Here is an 18939-nt window from a genome sequence, read left to right as displayed (position 1 = left end):
CAAGCTATTATCAAACCAAATCATTCTCTCACCGCTCGTGAAGCTTGGCTTCAAATAGAACGTTTGTTTCGTGATCAAGTTTCTTCTCGTACTCTCCAACTTAAAGTTCAATTTCATAATCTTAAAAAGGGTGATCTCTCCATTAATGAATATGTTCATCGTCTCAAATCGATTGTTGATGCTTTAACCTTTGTTGGTAATCCAATATCAGACACAGATCTTGTCCTTCAAATTCTATCTGGCCTTCCCTCGGATTATATGTCTGTTAGTACCTCTATATCTACCCGAGTCCCTCTTCCTTCTTTTGTCGAAACTCGTTCTCTTCTTTTTCTTCATGAGTCTCAATTGGCAAGTATTTCTTCTCCCTCTGCAAATCATTCTACCACCGCTTTTGTTGCAAAACAACAATCTTTAAATTCTCATGGCAGAGGTCGTGGTAGAAATTATAATGGAGGTCGTAATTCTAATGGCGGACGAGGTAGAGGTCGTCATAATAATGGTTACTCAAAGCCCTTTGTTGTTACGCCCCAGTACTTCAACCCTCAACCTCGTGGTTCCTCTATTTTAGGTCCACCACCACAATTCTTTTCTTCGGTTCTTGGCTACAGTTCTGGTCAGTGTCAACTTTGTTTCCAACCAAATCACTCTGCCCGTGACTGCCCTTCTCTTAATCCCAAAGCTCAGCCACTCAACCTCAATCTAAACTAGCATCATATGCTTCATTGGTATGTAGATACTGGTGCTTCTTCTCATATGACACCTAATGCTACTAATCTATCTTCAGTTTGTCCTTACGATGGTAATGATCGTGTTATAGTAGGTAATGGAACTCAGCTTCCGATCTCATATACGGGTCATGGTAATCTTTCTACTCCCTCTTCAATTTTTTCTCTAAAAGATGTTTTAATTGTTCCACATCTCTCTGCTAATTTACTTAGTGTCCGAAAATTTGTTAAGGACAATAAATGTTCTATTGAGTTTGATGATTTTGTTTTTTCTATCAAGGACTTCAAGACGAGGAAAACACTTCGTGTGCAATAGTGTTGGACCTCTCTACTCTCTTTCGTCTTCTTCCTTTGGTGGTGGTGTTGCTTCTACCGCTTTTGCTGCAATTTTTGCTTCTCCAACTATTTGGCATTGTCGTTTAGGACATCCAAGCAGTTTAGTTTTAGCTAGTTTAGTTCGAGAAAATAAATTGCCTTGTACTTCTTCAATGAACCGTTTCGATTCCTTATGTAATGCTTGTCAACTTGGCAAGCACCACAAACTACCTTTCATGAATTCCAGTAATTTTACTTCCTCTCCATTTGAATTGATACATAGTGATATTTGGACTTCTCCCGTCCCCTCAGTTACTGGTTTTTGTTATTACATACTTTTTCATGATGATTTCACTAAGTTCTCTTGGGTTTTTCCTATTAAACGCAAAAGCGAAGCCTTCACCATGTTTAAGCAATTTTATGCATCTGTTTTGACTCAATTTTCTTCTAAAATAAAAATGCTACAATGCGATAGGGCTGCCGAATATGTTAAGCTGAGTGTTTTTCACTCTTTTCTGAATGACAATGGTATTTCTCTTCGAATTTATTGCCCACATACGCACCAACAAAATGGAAAGGCTGAGCGTATGCATCACACCATTCTTAATATGATACGTTCTCTTCTTTTTCAAGCCTCTATTCCCTCTCAATTTTGGGTAGAAGCACTCCACACTGTTGTTCATCTTCTCAATATTCTTCCATCTTCTGTAATTCATTACAAAACTCCTTTTGAGCTTCTTTTTCATAAGCCACCCGCATATAATCATTTACGTGTTTTTGGTTGTTCTTATTATCCTAACTTAGGTGACTATTGCCAAAATAAATTAAGTCCTCGTTCCAAACACTGTGTTTTCCTTGGTTATCCATTAAATTACAAAGGTTTTCGATGCTTTGATCCTTCCAGTAACAGAGTTTTTATTTCTCTCCATGTATGATTTGACGAAAATTGTTTTCCTTATCCGTATCTAATCTCACAATGTTCTGCTACTAGCTTTCATAATTCTCCACGGGCCGTTTCTCTTCTCAAATTTCCTACCGAATTGATTTATCCACCTCTTAACTAGCTTTCATAATTCTCCACGATGCGCTTTTATCCTTAGCCAACCAACCATAAAATCCCAATTTGGCCTACCTCCTGATCTTTCTCCTTTAAATTCTTCCTTATCTTCAAACTCTAATTTCGTATCTAATCCCAATACTTCACATTTATCCTCTCCAGCTTCTTCTCCTACTTTAGTGCCACCTCTTAACAACCAACCTACTCCTTCTGCAACTCAACATCTAAATAATGCACCGATCAAACGTTCTTTGTCACCATTAGCCAACCAACCACAAAATCCCAATTTGGCTCAACCACTCACTCCTACACATACTACACCTACAGATGCGCACAATCCAATTAACACCGCATCTCCAACTCCCGTAACTTCTTCAGAATTATCTCATTCTTTCTCTAAGATTCATCATATGGTTACCCGCAAGCAAACAGGATCACTTAAACCACGGATCCTGCCATCCTTGATCTCTCATACCTCTTCTCTTCCATCCGAACCATCTTCTTTTACGGAAGCTAACAAATGTCCTCATTGGAGACATGCAATGGCTGAAGATACAATGCTCTCATGGCTAACCATACTTGGGATTTAGTGTCTCCACCACCTAATGTCAATATTATTGGTTTGACTTGGGTTTTTTGAGTTCTTAGCAAAAGTCCGTCTCTCGGTCTCTTGAACGTTAGAAAGCTCGTGTCTGCCTTGTTGCTCAAGGATATAATCAACAATATGGACTTGACTACGATCAAACGGTTAGTCACTTTGTTTGGTGAAACATGTCACCATTCGCATCATTTTAGCTCTCTCCACGCGTATAAAAATTGGCTTTCGTCCATCAATTAGACGTCAAGAATGCCTTTTTACATGGCAAACTTACTATGTTACATATTTATGGCATAACAATTTTAATAATTAAGTATACATGATATTTTTACAACTTATAGTATTTGTCTACTTTTTAACCACTTATTGGCTTTGTTTCATCTCCACAATTTCAACATCATGTTTGTTCTTGATTTGGTTTGAACAATGCTCTTTATGGCTTAAAACAAGCACCAAGGGCATGATTCCAACGTTTTACTTCATTTCTTCTTCGTCATGGTTTTCGCAATAGCATCTCAAATTGCTCACTTTCTATTTACACTCATCATTCTGATATTGCTATTCTTCTCCTCTATGTAGATGATATTCTTCTCACAGCATCGTCTACTACTTTGCTCAATTCTTTGATTAAAACTCTTAAATATGAATTCTCAATGAATGATTTGGGCTTAATTAATTTTTTTTCTTTTTAATTGAGTTATATATCACTTTGTTACTTGCATTTTTAAGTGGTGTGTTACTTTCTTTTTTGCACATTAAATACATTAAAGATCTTCTATTATTTCAATTAGTTTGTGTTTTTAATCTTCTTATATATTTTTTAAGCCTTTTAACTTGTAAATTTATGCGCAACTCCTCTTACTCAAAAATCTTTTCGAAACTCTAATGATTCTTCTTCCTTCTTTGACATTGATATATTTGCCTATCTATCTTGAATGTGTTGTTATTTATTGTGGTTAATTTGGTCTTTTTTTCATATTTAACATTTACGCGTCCGATATTGCTTTTCTCGTCGACGCAAATCGACGAATCAAGTATCTTAGTTCATGCATTCTCCTATGTTAATTCACTATACTGCAGTAAAATGTATTTTACGTTATCTCCATGGAACTTTAAATCATGGTCTATATATTCCTAGTGGTTCAATTGATCATTTAACATGTTTGATAGCTTTTTATTACATGTTTTTAGATACTAGAAAATTATAAAGTGCATTTCAATATCAAGTTTGTATTTCCTACATGTTTTCACTATAACTGTCATTCTACTTTTCTCTTATATGTCTATTTCTTGACGGTAATCTTATTTCTTGGTCTTCAAAAATTAAAGAACAATGTTGTCACTCGCTACTACAAAATACAAGTGAAATATATTGTATATATTCATTACGCTCAAATCTTACGGATAAATTAGAATACACTCAAAAATACAATCATAATATAGAAATCACTTGGGGGATTAAAGCTTTATGGAGGGATCTCAATCTACCTCCTTCGTCTTCTACAATATTTTGTGACAATGTTAGTAATTTCATTGAATATTTATTTGGCTTACAATCTCAACTTGTCCATGCCCGCACTAAGCATATTGAAATTAAAAAGATATTCACTTTTTTTTAGTTATATTTCGAGAAAGAGGTGGCTTCAAATTTTACAAGATCAATATGTCCCAGATATGGAAGATCAACATTAAAAAGCAGATTTGTTAACCAAGCCTCTTCCCTCTCCACGTTGATATTTTGCGTGACAAGCTCAATGTTCTTTCAGATCCTACATCGCTTGAGGGGGGTTGATAAGTATTAAATATTATTTGTACATATCTTTATAAGGGTAGAGTAGTCTTTATACATCAATGTATATTCTATATATATCTCGTGTACATGTACATCAATTCATGAAGAAATATAGTTTGTTACATATTCAGTAAGAAAGCAACAAACACAGCTTCTCCATTAGCGTCTTAATCATAAGTACCAATTTGGTGCTTTCGTTTTCTCTTCTTCAATAGAATGTTCTAACTTCTATCCAATGTTTTTGTGGTAAGAAAATCACGACAAAACCTTAACAATATAACGACTAATTCGGTTGTACGGACTAGAACTTATACTATTATTTGGTTTCGATCGGTTGTTAATTTCTCTTCAATTAAAGAAGTGCAGTCGGTATCCCAAAAATAATAAAGCACTATTCATTTATTATACTATAAATAAAATATACTATATACTACTATAATTCTTTAAACTATTTATTCAGTAAGAAAGCAACAACAAACATAGCTTCTCCAGTAGCGTCTTAATCATAAGTACCAATTTGGTGCTTTCGTTTTCTCTTCTTCACCCAATAGAATGTTCTATCCAACGTTTCTCTAGTATTAAAAAGGAATTTCTTGTTACACAACTTCTTGTTTCTTCACAATCTTGCAATTCCTTTTTCACCAAAATTCTATTACCTCACGATATTTCTATACCAAATTAGCTGCTACATTGTGTTTTCGACAGTCTAACAACATCATAATTTTTACAAATACCTCTAACTTAGTAATTTATTTTGTGAACAAAATGTAATTTATTATGTACTTTTTTTGTACTGTTTAAATCAAATTTTGAAAATATATAGATAAGTGTACTCCGATCCCGATTTTAATCTACCATAACATGCATTCGTGATAAATGAAGAAAGAACAAATAAACTATGACAAAAGTACTACGTACCTCCTATCCATTTTAAATGACGCCTAAAGTTTTGATATAATGATTAAAAATTATTCAATAGCATTAATTATAAGGGCTATTTGTCTAGGTATCCTTTATATCTTTTCGACTTAGCTTTAATTGGTGTAGAGGTACATTCGGAAAAAAACAACTAGCACATTCAATTCTTATTCTTAAGGTGATATATACTACTTGGACTCCATTTGCAAAAAGTAAAACCGACATTCAAAATCAACTGTAGTCATATCAACTTTAGTGTTAGAAGAGATTCTAATATTTTGTCCATTCTATTTTGCTTAATATGTCACTATCTTTTTACTAGTTCATTCAGAAAAGAATATTATATCTCTCTTTATTGGTTTAATGAGAAGTTTTAATAGCTATCCAAATATGAGATTCTAATATTTTGTCCGTTCTATTTTGCTTAATTTGTCACTATCTTTTTACTAGTTCATTCAAAAAAGAATATCATATCTTTTTATTTTAATGAGAAGTTTTAAAAGCTATCCAAATATTATAATGTGTTTAAAATTACAAGTTTCAAAATCTTATAACCGCTATATGGCCCTAACATATTTAAGATCATAAATTTTAATAAAAATTTGTGACGAATGAAACCAGGACAAATATAATGAAACGTGAAATAGTTGCTTCCAGCTTTCAGCATCAAGTAGAAAGTGGACCACCACCAAAGGATGTGCAGCGGATGAGGTTGTTTCTCTCTTAATCAGAGATCTCGAATTTGAGTTTTGAATATGAAAAAAAATTTGATAGGAAGCACTTCCTCCTGAATGGAGCCCTACGCCGCGCAAAATCGGATATAGTCAGGCTTTAAATGCGGATACAGACCAAAAGAAAGTATAAAGTGGACCATGCACGCACTATTTCATAACGCGTAAACTTATGTGTGTGATGTGTCTTGTAATGAGTTTGACCGGGTCTCATAGTAATATTCGTTTCTCCTATAAGAGGCTATTATTGTTTAGCAACTTAGCATTAAAAGTAACGGTTGACAGATCTGTCTCAACATCAAGCCATAACACAAACCTTTGACTCTAAGTTGTCAACACAAGGACAGCGTCGGTATTTCACTTTCACATCTTAATTTTCTTTCCATCAAATTAATGCTATTTAAAATAAGTACTCCTTCCATCAAGATCTTACTTGGTTAGCAATATGCTCTTCATCTCAAATTAATTGTCATATTTTGCTTTTCAAGAGCCAAATTTATTTAATTTTAAGTGCTATATTGAATTAGATGTACTTAACATTTTGCAATTAAAATTTTTGATGTTAAAAACTATAAAAAAGTACTACAAATTGCAAATTTTCTCATGCTAATTTGATGAAAGGATATATTTTAAAATATTATTAAATTTAAATGGTGAAGAATTTCAAAAAGTGAAATACGACGATTAATTTGGGACGGATGAAATGCATGAAAAGATAAAGCAGCTTGACCCAATGCTACACAAAAATGTCTAAGAGCCGGTTTGGATTGGCTTAAAAGATAAAGCAAAATAATTTTAATTAGCCATTGGTACCCAATGCTACACAAAAAAAATGTCTAAGTGCTTTTCTAAGTTGAGTTAACCCGACCAGCTGAAATAATGATGGCTTGGTTCTACGAAATAATTTGAGTATCAAACTCAACAAGTTGAGGCAATGAGTGAAGTAATCCACTTGATCCTACTTTTAAGTTTTAACATGTTCCCTTATGTGTGGGTTTAATTTTTTTATTTACCTAGCATGCGAAAATTCACTTTTAATAATGAATAGTGATGAAACTCGAATTTAAAATTTCAACCTACTCTGATATCATGTGAAATAATCTGAACATCCAATACAAAATCTTAATAAGATGGGTAGAGTAGTCCACTTAAATCCTAATTATATCTTCAATAGGCTCAAGGTCAGATAGGCCAAGATCGACTTGGATTAGATAGACCACTCCAAAGGACCAAAACACCCCTCTCAAGCTTAGGGACGGAGGTAGACGGTTTGGTACGGGTTAGACAGAATTTAGTAGCTTTAGTTCAAACTTTAAATTGTATTAAAAAATTCATTAATATGTACACAAATTAAATTCAAAATTCCATTTCTAATATCTGATATCGTTATCCTAGATTTAAAACCCATAAAGTACAAAATCTTAGCTCCTCCTGCTCAAGCTAAAAGGGTGGATAATATAAAACCCCACTTGCTCATAATTGTATACATATGATGTCCAGCTTTAGCGAGTGGCTTAAGGAACAAACATTCAATAACCTGAGAGGCATAGGCAACAAATTGTTGGGAAATTAGATAATTAGAAAGAGTACAACGTCCAAAATGAAAATCCCCTTTTATGTGTGTTATTTTATTTTTCAATTCCTCATTTGTGTTCAGTCTTCATATTGGGGTCCTACTAATTCTGATTGGTGGCAGAAAATCCCACATTAGTAGTAAAATGCTACCTAACAAAACGACTTCACACTTAATAGAGCTTGAACTCGAAACCCATTTTATATGTGTCGTGTGAATTCTGAGAACTATATTCTTTATATGTGCATTGTAGTTAGGACGTTGTCGCTAAAAATGGTAAGTGGTCGAGTTAAAAGGACATCAAGATCACTTAACAAACAAACCAACTAGATGACTCAGCAACTAAATAAAACCACATCACAATTGGGAGTCATATCGAAACAAAGAATACACTCTAACGCGTGTCTAAGTCTATTTAAATTTTCTGTAAGATTCAATTAGCTGTGATGTGCGTAAGTTTACCTATACATCACAATTATAAAAGATAAAAGATCTGGTTAACACAAAAACTAGTTGCGGGGTTCGAATCCTCCTCACCCACAACCGGACCAAATGGGAAGTACCTTTCCCTCTGGGATTAGGAAAATCATGATCCGGATAGCAAAGCAAAAACAAGGGAACTTGGTGTGGTTTCTTTTGAAGAAATTGAATGGCTCTTCTTTTATCTTTTTGATTTATTATTTATTGTAAATGAGGAAATCACTACACATAATATCGTCCTATAGACCTTTGTGTTTTGTTTTGTGCCCATTAACTCGTCCTCATTCAGGCTTGGATAGAATAGCAGAATAAATAGCATAACAAAAAAAGCTTTCATCGCTATTAATATTTTTGCTCACGACAATTATAACCTTTCGGAAGAATCGATGACATTCTTTTAAGAAAAGAGAGTAGTCATTTTAGTCGTTCTTGTAACATAGCATCTAGACTTTAATGCTTGATAAAGCAGAGCATACCGCATGGAGTAATTTTTTATAATATATTTAAAATTTATAAAACCAAAATATTATTTTACTCCTAATAAGTATGAAAAATTAAGCCGATGGTCTGTTAGAAACAACATCTCTATCTCTAAAGTAAGGGTAAACTCTGCAAGACACTTTACTCTCCCCAGATCCTGCTTTATGAGCTTACACTGGGTATGAGTAGGTTATTGTAACAAGTATAGAAAATTAAGGAGCCGTTTGGACATGATGAAATCATGAGATGAAATCACGAGATGAAATCATGTTTGGACATGCAATTTGGATTTCTTAAGTTGCAGTTTTTTTTTATAAACTTAAAAGGAAAACCATAAAAAAAATTTCAATTCTCATACAATCTTACCAAATGAGTAAATCATAGTTCATAATAAAATTAATACGCTACTGAAGGCCTTTCTAAAAAATACAACATCAATTGATCAAACTTTAATTCAATAAAAAGAAAAATTTAGCATGAATAGTAATATAACTACTCTTTAATATAATCCTCCCACATGGTAAACATGATTGATAAATATATTTTACCAACTTGCAGATTAATATTTAAAATAAATAGTTGATAAATATGATTGGTAAATATATCTACCAACTTATGGGATGAAATATAAACGTTTCATCTTACATTTATATATTTTGAAATCATGATTTCAAATTCCAAATCATCATTTTTGGATGATTTGGGATTTTATCTCATGAGATGAAAATCGCAGTCATGAAACTTGAAATCCTACGCCTACTCAGATTAAAAGATTTGGTTGGTGAAACGAATATCCTATTCAGTCTAAACGCACACTGTGACTGTAGTGAAGGGGATAAATTTAGTATACAGTGTCTTAAGAATTGATTAAAATATCAAAACTCCACAAGTGAGAAAGAAAAAAAAATGTCTTAGAGAATTTGCATATAAATACAAAGATCCAAGAAAACAGTGTACTTGTCCCTACCAACCAATCCCCTTTGTTCAAATTATTTTTCTTATCTCCTACAAAAAGTTACCCCTGTCCAATCAGCATTTCATTCCTATAAAACAAAAGACTCCATAATGCAATATCATCCAATCTTCCATTTTCTCTTCTCTCTTACTATAATAAAATGCCAATAAGAGAGTAACTGAAGAGCTTAAATTCTCAAGAATTTCATTAATAGTAGCTTAATATGAGCATAATGAAGATTTTGCTTCTTCAGTCTGTGTTCTTTTCTCTTTTTCTAGTTTCCTTCACAGTTTTAGCAGCCACTTCAAAATCCAAGCTCCCTCGAGAAGAAGGTAACCCCAAAATGTTTCAATTTGTTTGTCTTGCATTTTTTTTTAGTCTGTTTAAAAAAATAATGTCTATTTTCTTTTTTAGCTACTCTTTAGTACCAGCTTTCCACTTGCCATGTTTGAGATCATAAGATTAAATAATATTTTGGTATATTCTACGTCTCTTTAATTAAGATCATAACATTCAAAGGTCTTCTTTATTTTTTTGAACTCCAGGCCAAATTAAACTGGACAAACAAATTGAAATGGAGGGAGTAATCTTTTTTCAATTTTTACATATCCCCACTTTGTTTTCTTGGAAAATATCAGAAAAAGTTACTTTCTGTTCATTGAAGTCTGCTAGTGCCTAGTTTTTCAATTTACACCATATGTTTATTTTCTTGCTGTGCAGTGAAAGCATTGAAAGAGATTGCAAAAAAGCTTGGCAAAAAGGATTGGGATTTTAATAAAGATCCTTGTAGTGGTGAAGGAAATTGGAGTAATGCTATTACTGTTAAAGGGTTTGAGAGCTCTGTTGCTTGTGATTGCTCTTTTAACAACAATTCTACCTGCCATATCACCTCCATGTATGTTTTAGTTTGTTCCTAATTTGAGTTGATGAACATAATTTGTTTTATTTTTTTGGCAAGAGAAAAGATTAGAGCTCGTTTGGATTAAACCAGCTTATAAGCCATTTTTAACTTTTTTAGGTATTTGACAAAATAAAAAAGTGATTAACATAAGTTAAAAAGGTGTTTAAAATAAGCCAAAAACAAGAAGTTGGTGAACTCCAATTTTTTTTTGGGCTTAAAAGCCATTTTGGTTTGACCAACAATTTTTGTCTTTTATGCCTTATATTTTCTTCTAATTCTAATATTATCCTCACTACTAAAAAAAAAAAAATGCTTAACAACACTTGTGTATCAAACACATCAACAACTTTTTTTTTTCGAACACTTTTATCCAAACACGTAATTATTTATTTATAAAATAACTTTCAGCACTTAAAAAATAATTTAAATACTTATGCTTAAAAGCCATTTTTTTTTGGCTAATCCAAACGGACTCTAAAAGTTTTTTTCAAGTTTGAAAGGTAGAGACTTTGAACTGAACTGCACATTTGGTTAGATTCTGCTGATTAGAGTGTGTACTATAGTGATTACTAGCACACTTTTTGCGAATAAAAAATGAATGTGTTTACTTTTAATAAGTAACACTCCTATGAGTTGACTGAAAGTTGAGTCAATGTCTCATATGGCAGCCCAGCTGTGATGAGGTTTTTGTGGGCCCATGATCTTACCATTAATTTTTTTTTTTAATGGTCCGTTTGGACATTTTTTTTTTTTTTTTTTTTTTTTTTTTTTTTTTTTTTCAGAATAGGTTTGGTTTTACGTCGGATTGATTTTTTGGAAATGTTTGAAGATGAGTTTCAAGTTTGAAATAATGATTTTGACTAGTGTCACGAGTAAAGTATTTTTCCACTCACGAAACTTCTACTACTTTTTTTTTCACGTCAAATGCATCTCCAAACACAACTTCAACATCCAAATTCTCCCTTTTCAACTTTTTATTTTTAAATATCACATCTTTTATATCCAAACGCTTATTTAAGAACTTAAAGATGTTTCTTTCAAAAAAAGTTTCAAAAGATATATTAAGAAAAAATACCTGTTGTAATAAGTTCTTGTCTTATAATTCAGGTTACTAATTCAATTTATTATGGATAATAACCTGTAACTAGTTTCTAATTATCTGAAAAAGTAAATGTATTTTTACATTGTTAGTGTATTGCAGTTAAACTCTTTCTTAAAACAACCAAACAGACCAACATTGTATACTTCTTGTTTATGTTGAACTTGCATGTAATGCAAAGAACTAGTTGAAACTTGAAAGCTCACACTAAAAATATGCCACAGAGCTTTGAAAGCACAAAATATTTCAGCAAATGTTCCACCAGAATTTGCGCAACTTCGCCATCTTAAGCACTTGTAAGTCCTTGTTACAGCATTATTCACTCAATCTAATGAAGCACCTGATATATATTACTATGCTGACAACTTTATCTTTTGGTTTTTAAAATTTGAAAACTTAGAAACTGCACTAATCCAATTAGTAAATGATGATTATGCAGGGACCTCAGTCGCAATTATCTCAATGGTTCAATCCCGTCTCAATGGGCGTCACTGCGCTTGCTTGACCTGTAAATACTATTTCTTACCTAAACTATTTTTCAGCAGTGCTTAATTTTTCTCTTCTGGTTTAGAATAAGCTATCTGGCATGTAAACGCGTGTTGTTTAAATGTGCAGCTCTCTCATGGGAAACCACTTATCAGGTCCATTTCCAAAGGTTGTCACCAGAATTACAACGCTTAGGAACCTGTAAGATCAAATCTCTTCTGATGCCTACTAGTCATTTCCAGTGCTGCATTTGACCTGTTTTACCATTGAGTTTAAGTTCTATGCACTGACTGCATTAAGTATTTAAGATTTTAAGTTATGTTCTATTCATTGACTAAATAAGTAATTACAAGTAAGAATCTCTATGACATATAGGAGTAATTGGTAACCTAGGAAAAAAGGTAGTAATTAACATGCTATCATAGGTTAAACTGCGACAGTGTACAAAAATCTTTGCACTGTCATCAGTGTACATAAGTCATTTAACATTTCAATCTGGTGATCCAGTGATTGAACATATTACACTATAATTTGGTACTGAAGTGGGAATCATATTATGAAGGCGTAGCAAAAAGGTCACTATATGTCATGTCTATGTGCATGTGCATCTTTTTTGAAGTTTCTTTACCTAAAGCATTTTTTATCACCTGTACTGAATTCTGTGAGTGTTAAATACCTCTTGTATGACTGTGAATACAGGAGCATTGAAGGAAACAAATTTTCAGGAACAATTCCTCCAGAAATTGGCGACATGGTTCATATGGAAAAGCTGTAGTTCTTCTTTTTCCTGTTTTATTTATGCATTATTTCTTTTTTAATGTTTCTTCTGGATTTCTTTAGTCATTTCGCGTTGTAATCAAATGCATCTCGGCCTTAAATCTCAGCGTGCTGTCATCAAATGAATTCACTGGAGCTTTGCCGGCCACATTAGCCAAGCTAACAAACTTAACTGATCTGTGAGTTCACAGTTTAAAGTTTAAACTCTCTCTCTCATTTGCTCATTCTTTCTGTCCCTTGTGATGGATGATCACATAATTTACCTACTCCTTGAGGTCCATTTCTTCCACTGATTCCGTTATACTGTCCTTGGGGATCTTAAGTTGACATTTTATTTTTTAACTATTTTTGTTCTGCTACTCCTTTCTTTGCAATAAATTCCACAATTAACTCTACTACGTTGCTTGGCCATATATTAGGAGGATAAGTGACAACAATTTTACTGGAAAGATACCAAAATTTATCGGCAACTGGACAAAGATTGAGAAACTGTAAGCTTTCTTTTTTACTTAGTTCTGGCATATTTTCGGTTGTTGCTCTGATCTCATGAACCTCCAACGTTACTCTAATTTTTGCAGGCATATACAAGGCTGTGCTCTTGAGGGTCCCATCCCTTCTGCTATATCTTCCCTGACAAGCTTAATTGATTTGTAAGACAATGTGAAACTCCTTTTTGTGTTCATTTGTGGTTGGTTTGAGAAGTGAAGTAGTTAATTCATTTTGTCTTTCATGAATTTCAGAAGGATCAGTGACCTAAAAATTGGACAATCTGGTTTTCCACCATTAGACAGCCTAGAATCCATGAAAGTACTGTGAGTTTCTTTACTTCTTCTTCCTCTAATGGACTGCATGAAGGACATTCGATTTCGACTTTGGAAACAATTTCCGATCTAAAATTCTTAATTTGTCTTGTACAATGTAGAATACTAAGGAAGTGCTTAATTCATGGAGAGATCCCTGACTATATTGGGGACATGAAGAAGTTGAAGACACTGTAAGTTCTAGAAAATGTCAATCACTTTATCTTTTGTTCAGTTCTCATTGTTTAAGATTTTGATTTTTTTAGCTGAGATTTGCCATGGAACTTATATTGTTTGTTTTGTGAATTTAGGGACCTTAGTTTTAACAGCTTGTCTGGTGAGATACCATCATCTTTTGCAGACCTATCCAAAGTAGATTTTATGTAAGTAGATATTTCTTCAGATATCTTTATTTCTTTCTAGCCATATGCTTATCAATGTTGGGCTTACATTGTTTCATTTCTTTTATTCTTCTGGTACTTTGCAGGTATTTGACAGGAAACAAACTTACTGGACCTGTTCCTGGGTGGATTTTATCAAGAAACAAGAACGTGTATGATGTTTTCTCAACTTAACTTGTATAAATTTGCAAAACACTTGATTGCCGTTAAAAGTTTTCGCTTACTGTCATGCATGTTTATATGCAAGTAGAGGCATTAGAGTGTATTTACTATTGAGGAACCTATTTTTGCCCCAAAAAAAATGGCGAAAGAAAACTAAACAAATGTAAAAGATTATCTATAAGCTTCAAAAAGATCTAGAAATTATTAGTATTATGGACTTGATAAACTTCTCATATGATTTTGTTGTCTGTTTTGCGTCACAGAGATGTTTCTTATAATAATTTTACATGGGAAACCTCAGCACCTTTTGAATGCCCACGTGGAAGCGTGTAAGTTGTCTGATAAAAAATGTTTTTCTTCATCTGACTTATTTGTTTGTGATAAATTTCTAACAACAAGACGATTTATTCAGAAACTTGGTGGAGAGCTATTCTGCATTGGGACAAGAATCGTAAGACCAATGTCCCAATAATTCAGTTATCTGTTGCATTTTCTTTTAGAGGAAACTATTGTTCCTTGAGTTTACCTATAACTAAGAGTGAACTTTTACATACAATAGAAAACTTTTGTAAGCACTCTAACAACTTTTTCTTTTGTCTTCTGTGTTGCAGAAACAGAATTCATCCTTGCCTGAAGCGGAATTTCCCTTGTTCTGAGCTAAATCGGCGTAAGTGAACTTTTATGTGTCCATTTCTGTAATTGATAGCACAACAAAACCTTAGTCTCCTATCACATAAATAGGTCCACTTATAGTGTGAGGTCAGCTAGTAGCATAAAATATAAAAGTGCAACTATATTACCATTTTTTACACAAATTTGACTAGCAGGCCAACTGTTGGATTGACGAAGAAGTCTCTTCTTTTGTGTATTGAGAAAGGTCTATGTATTACTAAATTTCCTTAGGCTTTATCTACGAATGCATGGAAGAAAACAAGGAAACTAATAATCATAGGCATATAGCAATATGGATTATGGATTCGACATATATGCAGGAACTCTGATACTGAGAATCCCATAAGCATAGGAATTAAGCAATAACCTTCTGTTAATTAATTCTAATTAGTAAAATAGGCCTTTGTTTATGACTTAGTCAAAACTGTTAACTACTCGTTTGAGTGAAAGTAAAAAACACAGACTGCTGTTTTCTGATCTGTCCATTAGTGATTTCCTGCTGAATTCTTAATTACTGGTTTGCAGAACAATATGCTATGCACATTAATTGTGGAGGCAAAGATGTAAATGTAACCATCAAGAATAAAACAAAATCTACAACATATGATGCTGATTTAGAACCCAGAGGTGCTTCCATGTATTATTCAAGACATAACTGGGCCTTTAGCAGCACAGGAAATTTCATGGACAACGACGTTGATTCTGATGTCTATATAGATACCAATGTCTCTGCCCTGAATAATGTCGAGGCCTCTGAACTGGAATTATACACTACTGCCCGTACATCTCCCCTCTCCCTCACATATTATGGACAGTGTCTAACGAATGGAAGCTACACTGTCAGGCTCCATTTTGCGGAGATAATATTCACAAATGATACTTCATTTAACAGCCTTGGAGAGCGCATATTTGATGTCTACTTGCAGGTAAAATTTCATGAAATGTGTGTGAATTTCCTGTTTGCTGCCACCACACTAGTGTATTTATTCTATCTTGTTGAGACAGGAAAATCTGGTGTTGAAGGATTTTAACATTGCAAAAGAAGCTGGTGGGCCCGGTAAGCCCATTGTGAAGACGTTCACTGCAATTGTGACAAGCAACACATTGAAGATCCATTTTTACTGGGCAGGAAAAGGGACTACAGGAATTCCAGTTAGAGGGGTTTATGGTCCTCTAATTTCTGCTATATCAGTTGATCCTAGTATGTACCTTACTTTTTTCAAGTTTATATCTGTCTTGCTTACAGTTGTATGCTCGATTCTTCTTTAATGAATACCATATTGAACATAGGACCTTATTCTGATGTCCTAGTCCTTAAAAAATCTTTCTGAGACCAAATGACTCTCCATACCAAGGCTTAAAAAGTTTTTTGTAGAAGGTTTGAATCATATACTAATTATTTTTTACTTTCCATGCAGATTTTCCACTTCCTCTGCCTGCCCGTCTTCCTGGCCCTGCAGCTCAAAAGAGTAAACTTCACGTTGGCATATTGGCTGGGATAATAGCTGGATCAGTGTTTCTTGTCTTTCTGATCATTGGTATCTTGTATAAGACAGGTTGTCTGGCCGAAAAAGTATCTGCTGATAGAGGTAAATAACTATAAGTATTTTCCTTTGAAAAGTTTTACCTGAACATTCCTTTCATCCATTTTATTTGACCTATGAGTTAACGATAATCTTCTCAAGTTAAATGCTAAGCTACATAATTACTCTAGCAATTATTTCAGCTCTTACCAAATTATATCAGCTCAAATACTTGAAGTTATGCTTTACGTTCTATTGACTCCCTTGTTCATCTCATCATCATTTATTCAGTTTAGGCTTTCAAAATCATTAATGGTCTGAAGCACTTGACCAAAGCATATATGAACCTTGAAGAAACATAGTTTTATAGACTTATAGCTATTAGCTTCCACTGACATACTTTTCCTCTTGACATTAGCTTCCACTGACATACTTTTCCTCTTGAACAGAACTTAAAGGACTGGATCTACAAGCTGGACTATTTACTCTCAGACAGATTAAAGCTGCGACAAAGAATTTTGACCCAGCAAACAAGATAGGGGAAGGTGGTTTTGGTTCAGTTTATAAGGTAATCATCTTTTTCTTCATGTACTTTAGATCAACACATAACTATAAATATCATTATATCAGCATGAAAAGGATATTATCTGATGGAACAGTAATTGAATCGATGTTTGAATCATGACATTTGTATACAGGGTCTATTATCTGATGGAACAGTAATTGCGGTGAAGCAACTTTCTGCAAAGTCAAAACAAGGAACTCGAGAATTTTTGAATGAAATAGGAATGATCTCTGCAGTACAACATCCAAATCTTGTAAAGCTTTATGGATGTTGCATTCAAGGAAATCAATTACTGCTAGTCTACGAGTACATGGAAAATAACTGTGTATCTCGTGCTCTTTTTGGTAAATACTTCCAAACTCTGATCAACCAAGATATGTCTGCTGCTTATGCACTTTGACATTATTTATCTGTCTGAGCTGATATATTCTTCTTTTGCTTTTCTTTCGTCTATCTATTACAATAGGCAAAGGCCCAATCAGCAAAATGAAATTAGACTGGTCTACACGAAAAAAAATTTGCCTAGGAATTGCAAGAGGTTTAGCATACCTCCATGAGGAGTCGAGCCTGAAGATAGTCCACAGAGACATCAAGACCAGTAATATTTTGCTTGACAAGGACTTCAATCCTAAAATATCTGATTTTGGCTTGGCGAAACTACATGAAGATGATACTACCCACATTAGTACAAGGATTGCAGGAACTGTGTAAGTATGACGAAACTAGTTCCTCGTGTTCCTATCCCATTAGCGGATTGCTTATGTCAGAATTCTTTGTAATTAGCAACTGTATTAATGATGAGGAAAACAAGATCTGACATGTTGGAACTTCTTTGGTTATTTGGTGATACAGGGGTTACATGGCTCCAGAATATGCGATGCGTGGCTACTTAACTAGTAAAGCAGATATTTACAGCTATGGAGTTGTTGCGTTGGAAATTGTTAGTGGGAAAAGCAATACAAATTACAGGCCAACAGAAGATTGTGTTTATCTTCTTGACTGGGTAAAATTCATATGTCTCTCTATTCGACCACGTATCTCGGCTTCCATCATCCTTAAAATCAATTTCCCTTCTAGTTTCATCTCAATCAGAGAACGGCTTATCAAAATTCTGAGTAATTGTACATTTAGAGCCAAAGTACTTTAAAATTGGCTTTGTCAAATGAACATGCCATGCTTTTTCGTACATTAAACGTTCTTCAGTTTCTGTTCTTATTAGGCTTATGTTTTACAAGAGCGAGGGAATATATTGGAATTGGTTGATCCAGACTTGGGTTCCGACTACTCATCACAAGAAGCAATTGTGTTACTGAATGTTGCCCTTTTATGCACGAATGCATCTCCAACACTTAGACCAATAATGTCTCAAGTGGTAAGCATGCTCCAAGGCCAAACTCTTGTTCAAGATGTCCTTTCTGATACAGGGATGTCAACAAGGGGTTCAGGATTCAGATCGATGAGAAGTCACTTTTGGCAGACTCAAAGCCTAACTGATGGTACGGGTACTGATTCCACTGTCTCAATTGGAGATGCGGAACAAACTGGCATACTTCAAAGAGTAGAGCCTAATGCATCTGACAACAATAACAACAACATACCTAGTGTTATCCCAGCCTAATGTATCTGACAATTAAACAAAATGTCCGTTGACATAAGCAAGTGTACATATGAACATTCAAATGTTTAACGAAGAATAAGTTTATCCAAACTGGCGTAGCTTGCAATCATCATACCAGTCTTTACAATCAAAGGAGCCTCTGAAAATCATATATTCTGACTGAGTTACCAATTTAATTTATTGAGCCTCTGAAAATCATATATTCTGACTGAGTTACCAATTTAATTTATTCTTTACAAAACTGCTAACTGGTCCCCCTTTGATGGTTTAACTTTCATTTATTTAATTTCCAAGCCAACCTCATTGTTGCA

General features: G+C 33.8%; 1 protein-coding gene across 1 annotated transcript; it reads left to right on the top strand.

The window, feature by feature from the left end:
- Window positions 1-9740: 9740 nt before the first annotated feature.
- LOC132035921 (probable LRR receptor-like serine/threonine-protein kinase At1g07650) lies at window positions 9741-18804 on the top strand. The gene is made up of 24 exons (XM_059426087.1): window positions 9741-9956; window positions 10345-10519; window positions 11849-11920; window positions 12064-12132; window positions 12240-12311; window positions 12810-12881; window positions 12995-13066; window positions 13307-13378; window positions 13466-13537; window positions 13628-13699; window positions 13810-13881; window positions 13999-14070; window positions 14175-14240; window positions 14514-14579; window positions 14663-14701; window positions 14862-14917; window positions 15448-15848; window positions 15928-16123; window positions 16341-16511; window positions 16895-17013; window positions 17144-17354; window positions 17477-17717; window positions 17863-18013; window positions 18230-18804. Exons 1-24 carry the CDS (start codon window positions 9848-9850, stop codon window positions 18626-18628), a joined length of 3117 nt encoding a protein of 1038 aa, XP_059282070.1. The 5' UTR covers window positions 9741-9847; the 3' UTR covers window positions 18629-18804.
- The last annotated feature ends 135 nt before the right edge of the window (window positions 18805-18939 follow it).

Source organism: Lycium ferocissimum, chromosome 11, assembly GCF_029784015.1.
Source record: "Lycium ferocissimum isolate CSIRO_LF1 chromosome 11, AGI_CSIRO_Lferr_CH_V1, whole genome shotgun sequence".
Classification (NCBI taxonomy): domain Eukaryota; kingdom Viridiplantae; phylum Streptophyta; class Magnoliopsida; order Solanales; family Solanaceae; genus Lycium; species Lycium ferocissimum.
Note: the sequence above shows the minus strand (reverse complement) of the source record. Positions and strands in the feature narration are given on the sequence as shown.

What these genes read in the sequence shown, in the direction of transcription:
- LOC132035921 (XM_059426087.1), top strand. Translation starts at nt 9,848, where the DNA reads ATGAGCATAATGAAGATTTTGCTTCTTCAGTCTGTGTTCTTTTCTCTT. An exon ending in TTATCAAGAAACAAGAACGT is followed by an intron (nt 14,241 to 14,513) that starts GTATGATGTTTT and finishes TTTGCGTCACAG; the next exon opens with AGATGTTTCTTATAATAATT. An exon ending in ACAAGGATTGCAGGAACTGT is followed by an intron (nt 17,718 to 17,862) that starts GTAAGTATGACG and finishes TTGGTGATACAG; the next exon opens with GGGTTACATGGCTCCAGAAT.